General features: G+C 29.3%; 1 protein-coding gene across 1 annotated transcript; it reads right to left on the bottom strand.

The window, feature by feature from the left end:
• Positions 1 to 6,767: 6,767 nt before the first annotated feature.
• On the bottom strand, positions 6,768 to 8,601 carry LOC125823985 (probable pectate lyase 18). The gene is given in 5 exon segments (XM_049503336.1): positions 6,768 to 6,929; positions 6,931 to 7,011; positions 7,107 to 7,245; positions 7,340 to 8,080; positions 8,242 to 8,601. Coding segments are annotated over 5 exon segments (1,215 nt in total). The 5' UTR covers positions 8,349 to 8,601; the 3' UTR covers positions 6,768 to 6,782.
• Between the last annotated feature and the right edge of the window lie 2,562 nt (positions 8,602 to 11,163).

The raw sequence follows: 11,163 nt of genomic DNA, 5'->3' as shown, positions 1-11,163 counted from the left end.
ATATATTACACTTGTCGGCCCAAAATAGTCCAAGAGCTGCCAATTTTTTCAAAAAACAAATTTCCAACTCCAGTGAAATCTCCAGTCGAAAGCAACCCTATTACACTATAAATTATAATCCCCCTTTCTTATCTTTAATAAATAATAATAAAAAAAATCATTAGCCCAATCTATAAAAAGACACGAAATTGCATAAGCATAAATACCCATTATATAAGAAGTTGTTGTATAGGTTTTACACACACCAAACTTAACTGTTTAGTGTATATATATACACTTTTTAAGTATTGTATAACACCATATACAAACCGGATATACAAAAACACTCGGGATACACTAATGATACATTAGGGATACACTTGCAAACACAATATACATTGTATATATAAATTACATATATTGTATAATTTAGTTGTATATGCAATTCATGATTGTATATCTAAATTTTTAAAAGCATGTTGTAATACATGATACAATTGTATATCTAAAATTTATACTCATATATAACTTTTATACTCTAAGTATACAGTTTTTATGTGAAATGACACTTGTATTGTTAAGACACCATTAAAACCTTAACTCCCTTCCAATAAGAATAAAAAAAAACCTCCCATTTTTTTTTCTTTTTATGGTAAATATTATTAACCGGACAATTATCAAAAGTTCGGCTAAATTTTATTTTTATTTATTTTCCAGATTAACTTATATATGTTAACCCCAAATATATTTTGGGCCATTCAAAAAGTAGCCATTTAACACACGTAAGGCTTGAGAACAGCCCCCAACCTAATACTACTCCCTTTGTTTTAAATTGTTTGTCCCATTTGATTTAACTCGGAGTTTAAGAAAGTAAGAAAGAGTTTTGAATCTTGTGGTATTATACTAATGATATGTAGAATATATCAAAATGTCCTTGTGGTTTTAAACATGTTATGTGGGAAGTTGAAATTAAAGAATTGTCAAAACATGAAAAATAAAATTCCTTTTAGACTAATTTAAAAACAAAAATTGGACAAATAAATTGAAACAGAGAGGGTAAATCATTTTCACACTGGACGGAGAAAATCTAGGAAGAAATGTAAAATTACTGAAGAGTTGGTTTCTCTTGAAACTTTGCATTTTTATGAAATGGGCTTCCATTCTAATTTAAGTGAAGTTTTGGCAGCCCAAATGGTAAGCTTTTGATCCATCATCTGAAATTTTCTCAATAATAAATACATAATATAAGCTATAAATTAGTTACATCATAACAAAATTCATACTTATTAATAAGCATCACTACAAAAGAATGAAGTAGTAGCAACATTATGTTAACTAAAATATAACTATTAGTAGTAGCCAGTGGGTCTAGCAAAAGAAATTCTTAATATTCCTTTTGTCAAGGTAAAACATAAGCCTATAAAAATATGACTCATCCAATCCATCGAAGTTTTGATGGGTCATTAGTCAGCTTATTTTAGTTTAATTTATTTCGTTCATCTAAAAATTAGGTTGATATATAGCCAAATTGACTTCATAGAGACCTTGTCAAAAGAATTCTATTTTTTTAAAATGATATATAATTTATAGTCATAATACAATAACATACTCAGTAAAATCTACTACATGAGATTTGGGAAAGAATACAGTGTAAGCAGACATTACCTCTAGTCTCTAGATTATGACCTTAGTCCAAGTAATTTTTACACGGGTCAAAATATGTCTGTTTATTAGCACGATCTATTTTAACTTCCACGAATTCAATTTAACTTGTCAATTTGACAACCCTAAATTTGATAGCTCCCGAAGCAACATAGAGAGACTTCAAAATGAGCAAACATGCTTTGGTTAAAGTTGGCTTTAATCCAAAAATATATACTCTCTTCGTCTCAATTTATATAATATTATTTGATTGGCATGGAAATTAAGAAGAAAAAATAAAAAAACTTTTTAAATTTATGTTAAACAAATCATATATATTTGCGTAGCTATAAATAATCTCATTAAAGATCAAATGAACATTTCAAAAGTAAAATTGTTAATTGAATATAAAAACGTCTCCTTTTTTTTAATTGACTAAAAAAAAAGATATGTCACATAGTTTGAGACGGAGGAAATTGTATTTATGACAACTCCAATGTTTTACTTTTATGCTTTCAAAATTTTATGTAACTGTTGTATTTGACATATTCTAATATATTCACTGATTAACATATCGAATCAATAAAATTTCTGTAATTTTAGGGAGACAAGTTTAATTTTCCCCATCAAAATTTTCTTTAAAAGGAAAACGTAAAAGGAGGAGTTTTTCAAAACAATACACTTTAATAATTTATTTTATTAAATTTCTCAATAGGGTTGGTGGGAGTAGGATGCTATTTTAGTCTAACTTACACCACACAACTTAACTAACGTTTGGAAAATTTGATCATTTTGTTTCCAATGGAGCTAGCAAATTAGCGGTTCTAGAATTGATTGACACGTTAAAGAATATAAAATAAATAAGAATATATTAATTAAATTACTTTTCTTATTATATACATAGAGTAATATTTTCTTAAAAGAAAATGTATAAACTAAATGGCATGGGAACATAGGGAGTACTTGCAAATCAATAAATAAAGAATTTTGCGATAATTATTTAGCGATAATAATATAAGTGTTACTATATCTAGATGCAATGTTATTGATTCAATTGTCGCTAAAAGTTTTTACGACAGTAAATATGTTATTTTATTAAATGTATCTTTTATTGTAGCATAGAAGGTCAAGTTTCTTAATTGTATTCTAATCAATGACTTCTTCTCTTTCTCATAATTGTAATTGTGTAATCTATAAGTTATCTAAGCGTACGTTTTTAGGGAATTTTTTTATACATAACAAATAAATTTGGCCATCATTCCAAATTAAATTATGGTTAGAGAGTATACTATAGAACTCTTTGAGACACCGTTTAATGAACTACTCCCTCTATTCCTAATTACTTGTTCATTTTGATAAATCAAGAAATGATAATTTCTTTTTTACCTATTATACCTTCAATTAATTACTTTGAAAAAGGTAGAATTTTTTGAAAATCTTAAATTTTTAATTCATATATTTCATAATTAATAGGGGTAAAATGGTAAACTCATTATATTAATAATTGTTTTCTTAATAGATGTGTTAATTTAAAGTGGATAAGTAATTAAGAATAGAGTGCGTATGGAATAAATAACATGACCTGTCTAATGCAACAAATTTCAAACACCTAGTCAGTAGCTAGACTAGTAATTAATGTGTCCCAACCTATATATTACGAACCGTAAAAACTTATTTGCACCTACCACCGCGATGAATTTAAAATATATGTTATGTATATACATACTTAAAACTTAATCATAGTTAAGTAATAGGAGTATGCATTTTAGATTTACTTTATTGATTCTTAACATTTATTGTTTAATTAGGTGTACATACCTTCTACGAGTTAGCTAAGTATTTACCAAAATTATTATGTGTCTCATAAAGCAGGCAATATAATCATCACTATGTCATGTTATTATATATCCTTAATTAGTTGTTTTCCAGTTGGTTGATTATTTTTTTTACTTTTTTGTCTTCCACATGGTTAAATCATATATAGGATGACTTTTTTAAGGCAATTGAACCAAATCAACGGCTTATTAATGTTGACCTTTGTTAGTTGTTGCTCTAATTAAGGAAGGTAGATGAAAAATAACAACAACCAAAAAAAAAAGTGGAAAAGAGACGGTAGACTTTGATTTAGTACTGCTTCAAAAAAAAGTGGTTCAAACTTACTTTCTCAACCATGTTTTTTGACATAGTTGCATAGTCACATGTAATAATAATGATTGGTCATTCAAATACTCTTTATCAAAAAAATTGTAATATTATGTATAAAGAAAATGATATAAGATCAAAATTATTCTTTTAGATGCATATATAAAATTTTGAATATTCTTAATTAAATTCTTTAACTTTGTTACTATCTCGATACCTTGGTGTTCGAAATAAAGTTTATTTCAGTAGGTGGTGGGAAAATTGAACAATCCCGTTTCTACTTCTCTTTTCCTTTACATTTTACCTTTTTCTTTTTCTACTTTCTTTTTGTGCTCTAATTACCCAAGTTGCGAATATAATGCATAAGTTATAAATTCACTCACATTTAAATTGAATTGAATTAAATAGACAATTCGATGCATTAGCTTTGTTATGTGAAAACTTTTTATAAGAATCGAACCTTAAAGGTTTAATATACCTAGTATTATCTTGTATTTTTATAAGAGATTGTTTCCATCGTTCGAATACCAAAATTATTGTAAGAAATTAGAATTTGAAATAATAATAATCAAATCTAGGATGGCCCTTTGCTTTGCCCTAGTACTAATCTTGACTGTTACTATAATAATATATCTCTTTGTCAGTTTTCTCGTTATTACACAAAACTGTATTTCTTGAAACAATCAAGCTTTTGGCCATGTCTATTTGAAAGATCATTTTGTTTTGCTAAGGTGCCACAAGGAGGGAACCACTCTATTTTTTTTCCTAAACGTCGCTCCTTGACTTAAATTATTTATCGTAATTTTTAATAATAGTTACATCAAATTATTTATCCTTAATAATAATTATCAAAAATAATAATAAATAATTTGAGACGAATAAAATATTAAACTATATATTAGTAAGACGAGGCGTGCCAAAACATGTGACTCTGAACTTTTTTTTGTGTGTTGGGAAAGTAACCTATTAACCATAACGTAACATGATTGTCGTATTTGATACTGAGCCTACATAGTGATAGTATATGCTTCAAACATTTTCTGTTTCTCTTGTCTCCATAAAATTTGAACTTCCTTTTTGGTCAAAGTTAATTTCCAATTTTTATTCATTCTTCCTTTTGCTTTTCTTTTTTCATCCAATCTTTATTCTTCTTTGGGGTTTTTGATTTACTCCCTAATATTTCTCCATTTTGTGTCTTGGAAATTGGAAGTTGTTATGACCTTAAAAGTAAAAAGATTCCTATTCTATTTGGACATCGCTATATTTGAAGGAAAAATTCTTTTGGCCAGAATTTGATCAGAATGGTATTTTACCTATTAAAATATTTTTATCATTTTAACTTTAATACATTTTAATTAAAAAATGAAAAAAAAATCAATTTATTTTAAAATAAAAAAATATTATGATTTTTTTAATTTTCTGGCCATTTAGCATTACTCCTACTCCAATTTGTATCTAAGTGTAAATATTTTCACAAATATACCAAATTTCAAAAGAATTTCAAACGTTGTCTCGAGCTAGGATTCAAAACTAATTTTACATACTGTATACCTAAAGTTATTTCAAACATTTTCCTTTTGATTTAATAAATACAACAATTAAAATTCAACCACTTATGTTTTCCGGGTTTAAAATTCAACCACTCAATGCTGAAGAATTAAACTTAAGCAACTACAAAAGTAAATTTGATGCACGGCAGTTTTCACATGCCTTAAATAGAATTTAAGAGTAGGAATTCAATTGTTTCACCCCTTCATTTGGTCAACTAATAATTACTCCCTCCATCCACAATTGTTTGGCAGGTATACTAAAAATAGATGTCCAAGATTAATTGTCAATTTAAACAATCAAGAAATAATTAGTCACTTTTTTCCAATTCTGCCCTTAATGATAGTGTAGTTCAATTGAAAAGTTATGTGGACTTTTGGTATTCTTGGTATAGTAGGGTTATATTAATCAAATTACACCTTGTATTAAATTTTCCTTGAGGGGTGTGCATGACCTTACTCTGACAAACAATTGTGGACGGAGGGAGTATCATTTTAGAAAGCTATTCTTTTGTGTCTGGTTAGTAGAAAAATGTTACTCCATTGAAATTATACATTTTTCACACAATATTTTCACTCACCAACCAAATGCCGAAAAGCATTTTCTACGATTTTTTTTTTTACATAAGAAAAATAACTTTCTTAATACCTAACACATCCAAGGATTTATTCTATTGGTTGGCCATGTCAACATTGGAATATTAAAAGCAATAAGTACTTTAATTTGATGTTGCATGCATGGTGGTCCACTAATTTACAATAACTAGCCTTACTGACAAGTCAGTTTGCTACATTGCTTGGCATAATTCAAAGGGCTCCCTTTTGTATGGAGTTGAAATGAAATAATGCACATAATACTTAATAATTGCCTCTTGTGCCTCTTCAGATTTGCACCCTTTTATAGAATTCAATTTTTGTAGTTGAACTTGTCCCAACATTTCCTTACAACAATTTATTATAGAAATCATTTATAGTTATTTAAAATTTATTTTACATTTGTCAGCATATAAAAGTTGATTAATCATCTTTTTTATTTAACAAAAAGATTGTTATTAATTTATCGATCTAGTTTACCTAATATAACAATAAAACATTGTGCGAGATAGACAAATAGAGACACAAAATTCAAAAATAAGTACATACATTGATGTATATATATCAACACTTCTTAGCTTGCCTCTCTCTAAAACCAAGAAGAACTAAAAGTCCCAACGGCTGAGAATAACAGGCCGAGGTTGTATTTGACAATCAAGTCAAAAAAACTTAAAAAGTAAAAATAAAAATAAAGGGAGTGAAAAAGATATTAAAAGCACAACCCTAAACTTCTTGTCCCTTACTTTTTCACCCTCACTACATGGTTTTTTCTTCAAATTACATCCTTTTTCTTTTTCAAAACCAAATTTTAGTAGAATAAAACCAAGTTAAATAATTAATTCCTTTTTTTTTTCCGTGTAATAAAAATAATAATAATAATCAGCAACGAGAACCCTTTTTACAATTGAGCGCTCCAGAACTAGACACAAGGTTGCCTACTAATGAAGACGGCCTTGCACTCAAACTCGAAGCTTTAGCATAACTTGATGAACTAGCTTCGGCTCCTGACCGCGTAAAAAATGCATGCACCATTCAACATTAGGTCCCCGTCGGTCCTCCAATTCCAATTCTTCCATTCACTCTCCGGTGCATCCTCGTGTTTTGTAACCTACATATATATAATAAAATTACTCGTTAACTTATTTGCAGATTAAATAGAAAAATGTACCACGTAAATTGAAAAAAGTGAAATAACTAACTAACCTCTTTGCTAAACCTGATATCAGGGGCAAGAAATCTGTTCCCTTGACTATTGATAGTGGGATCAGCACTTCCACCAATTGCATACATTTCCCAATGTGTGTAGTCATTGTTCACCACATGGAAGTAACCATGTCTACATCTGCATTTATTCCAAATAACTCATTAATTCTGACTATCGAAATTTTTGTATAGTGTCAGTATATAGAAGTTAATCTCGGAATTTTTTTCCATACCTTGGCATTCTTTGGACAAGGCCTTCTCCAAAGTGATTAAAAGCAATAGTGACTTGCATGTTTTTATCTTGAGTATATGAATCACTATGTCCCAAAAGCATAACTTTATCATGGTGTGTCATGTAATTATTTGAAATGGTAATTGCTGTAGACCCCATAATTGCATCAATCAGGCCGTCCATACAGTTAGACAAAGAACAATGATCTACCCAAACATGGCTCCCACCAAATATCGACACTCCATCACCATCAGAAATAGTTCTCCACCCGTAATGCGATGGACTGCTCCGCACCATAGCATTTCCACCTTGTTTACAATCATGTATATGAATTCCGTGTATAATAATATTCGTTACGTACTGTATTGTTATACACGGACCACCAGCTATGTGTACGCTAGCGCCCCTTCCGTCTATAGTTTTGAACGAATTCATAATTAATTCTTCTTTTAATTGTATCACCATGTCCCTTGCGAAAATAATCCACAAAGGCTCAGTCTGAATGACCGCATGCCGGAGAGTCCCCGGCTTTGGGGTGACGGCATTGTCGTCACCCGAATCAGTCACCACGTAGATTTTACCGTCTCTACCACCAATAGCGTTTTTCCCAAATCCAATTGCGCAGTCAGCTAACCGCTGACGGTTTTTCTCCCAATTTGGATCACAACGCCAGCAATCGTCGATTGGATTTCCGGTACCACACGATAAATAACCTAAATTCCTCCTTGAACCATTTATGCTCCTGCATTATAATAATGTACCACATGAGTACCTTATGCAAAAAGTATATATATATATATCGTGTAATTTTTTGTTTTCATATGAACTCTTTGCCCCTACCTGACAATGTCCATGTTCAACATATGGAATTAATGTGAAAGAAACAAATTAAAATGTACGTACCTATGTACTTCATCGACAACTTGTTGAGGATTAGAGGAGGCAAGGAGGGACGGGAGAAGGAGAAGAAAAGAAATGAGGAATAGTATGAAAACAGAGGAAGTGCCCATTTTGTCTGTTGTTTGTCTTATGTAATTAGCAGGAAAACAGAGGATTTGGGTTGAGAAGAAAAGAGAGGGACATGGAGGAGTTTATAAAGAGGGAAAAAGGGGAGAAATTAGCGTAATTAAACAAAAGGGATGGGTCCCTTGTTCCTTCGTGATTACATGTTTTACGGAGATTGATTCCTCTCTTACCTAGATGCTAGAGAGAAGACTATGGTAGTTTTTGTCTGTTAAAGTAACAGTATCTACCTCTTGTTAGCATATGATTAGTAGTACTCTAGTATATGTCCAATTAAAATACATCGTTGAGTAACATATTTATGTGAATTACATATTCAATAACTATACGAAAAGTACTATAAATTGCAATTTTTTATATATCAATATGATGAAAAATATGTAAAAAATACATTGTAAAATGTTTGTCAAAGTCTTTATAGTTTGACTCTAAAAAGAAACTATGAAGGTTAAAAGTGGACAAATATAGTATTAATAATGTGAAAATTTATACTCCCTCCGTCTCATTTTATGTGGCACTTTTCGGATTTCAAAATTCAAACGAATTTATCTTTGACCGTAAGTTTTTCATAGATCCTTTAAACATTTTGAATTATCAATTATTGTGACTTATCGTACTTTTTACGTAGTTTACAAATATATAAATTTCATTTCAAGAAATTTGAAAATTCCATGCGCAAACTTCCAGTCAAACTTAAATTATTTGACTTTCGAAAAACGAAAAGTGTCACATAAATTGGGACAGAGGAAGTAGCATTTATTATCGTGTATGTACTATGTAGCTTAAAAACCTCAAAGAAAAGTATTTTCTCATAACAAAGTTTCCAGTTTGAGTGTCATGGTCAAAGTATTTCTATTTTTTCTAAAATCTTGACGTTCATTCCTTAATATTTTTCAAATTATATATACAAAATTAGTCCATGTTAGAAATACAATGAGAAATTTTAAAATTTATAAATATTCTTTCAGTATATAGCGGTGAAGTAAAAATCTATTAATATCGGCTATTATCATAATGTAATTTTCTTAGAACAAAAGACAATTTTTTTAAAAAATAATAATAATAAATTAGTTGATCACCATAGCCCATATTACATAGCTCCTCTCCCGCATGCAAGCTACTATATATTAAAAAAATAAAATCCAAAATCATTTGTAATTTCTATGTCATGGAATAATGTGTAGAAATAATTAAGGGTTGCATGCATAATCTATACATAATTGTCCATTATTATAATATTCCAACAGCTGCATTTTATAAGATAACTATATGTCGATACATGCGTACTCAACTTTTGTTAATGATAGATTGGATCATATTCCTCAAGGTAAGAATTAAGAAAAAGAAAGTTAAATCAAATATAACCATTAAAAGTGTTCCTTTTTTATTTGGATAGATGGAGAACAAATTCAATTTACCAAAATGAAAGACAACTTATATATAACATACGTCATTTTTATTCCTTTTTATCTTTCATGATAAATTGTTTAAATTTGTTATTAAGAAAAACTTTGATTACTATGGACCAATAAAAATGTATTGCACATTCTTTTGGCTTGACTTTTTTACTTTTTGGAAAAAAATGGACCAGCACTGGATAGCAAAATGTCACCGACCCTAATAATGTCACTCTGCGATTAGTTGCATAAATTGCGTTTTCCATTTAATTTTCGATGGGAACACCTTCCTTCGGGGGCGAATTTAGAAGGGGCTAAGATGTTCACTCGAACTTTTTTGAAAAAATTACACTATATATGTAACGTTAATGTATTTTTTTTTTTCTCTTTTGTATATATAGATTTTGAATGCCTTAAATATAAAGTCAGAGGTTGACTCAGTAATTTAATAGTTCAAAATTTATCTTGACGTTTCAAGTTCATATCCTAAGAACTGTATATTTTTTTTATTTTTAAACTCCTTAATGAAAATTCTGCATCCGTTATTATCTGCTTTATTAATTTTCTTTTGTTATGATCTATTTAATTCGTTCAAAGTTTGAATTTTATTTTTTTAAAAAAGATGTTATTGTCCGTTATTAAAACATTAAGATAGGTGGTTGAATCCTTTAATACTAGAAAAAGAGAGAAATGATTAGTGCATGGCATGTTATGCGTCCACGCACATATGAAAAATATTATAATGATTATTTATTATAATGATTATTTTCCCAAAGCTAATTAAACAAGGCCAACTTAGTCTAGCAATATTTTATTTATAAATATGATTTGGCATCACGCATATAAAGTTACTAGATTTGCATGGGACCCTATTCATTTGTCTTCATTTACCCTTTATTTACAAGCAATCTAATGCATTATTTTGCTTTTCACTTTTCTGTCTCAACTTTTTCTTTACTCCTATTGTTGTAGTGGGGTAACTGTATTTAAACTTCCAAATAAAAGACTAACTGTCAATCATACTTTAAAAACATATTAGCAAAAATTTACTCATACTCAATGTTTACATGCATTAAAATGAATAATGTTTACATGCATTAAAATGAATAATCACGTTTGATCCATTCTTAAATGGTTAGTTAGTATTGTATGACAAAAAATACTAGGTGATTCTTTCCATTTGTCCTACTTTTGATGGTCAGAGTTACTTGGTACATGTTGTTAGTGGGAGGTGTCAGGTATCCCGTGGAACTGGTCGAGGTGCGCCAAAGTTGGCCCAAACACCACGATTATTAAAAAAAATTAGTATTATATGATCACCATTGTAAATCTTAATCTCTCTTCTTTACGCTACCAAGATTTTATGACTTTGAGTTAGGTTTGCAAGTATTAAAATCTACCTACT

This window comes from Solanum verrucosum, unplaced genomic scaffold, assembly GCF_900185275.1.
Source record: "Solanum verrucosum unplaced genomic scaffold, falcon-dt-bn FXZP01000088.1, whole genome shotgun sequence".
Taxonomy (NCBI): domain Eukaryota; kingdom Viridiplantae; phylum Streptophyta; class Magnoliopsida; order Solanales; family Solanaceae; genus Solanum; species Solanum verrucosum.
Note: the sequence above shows the minus strand (reverse complement) of the source record. Positions and strands in the feature narration are given on the sequence as shown.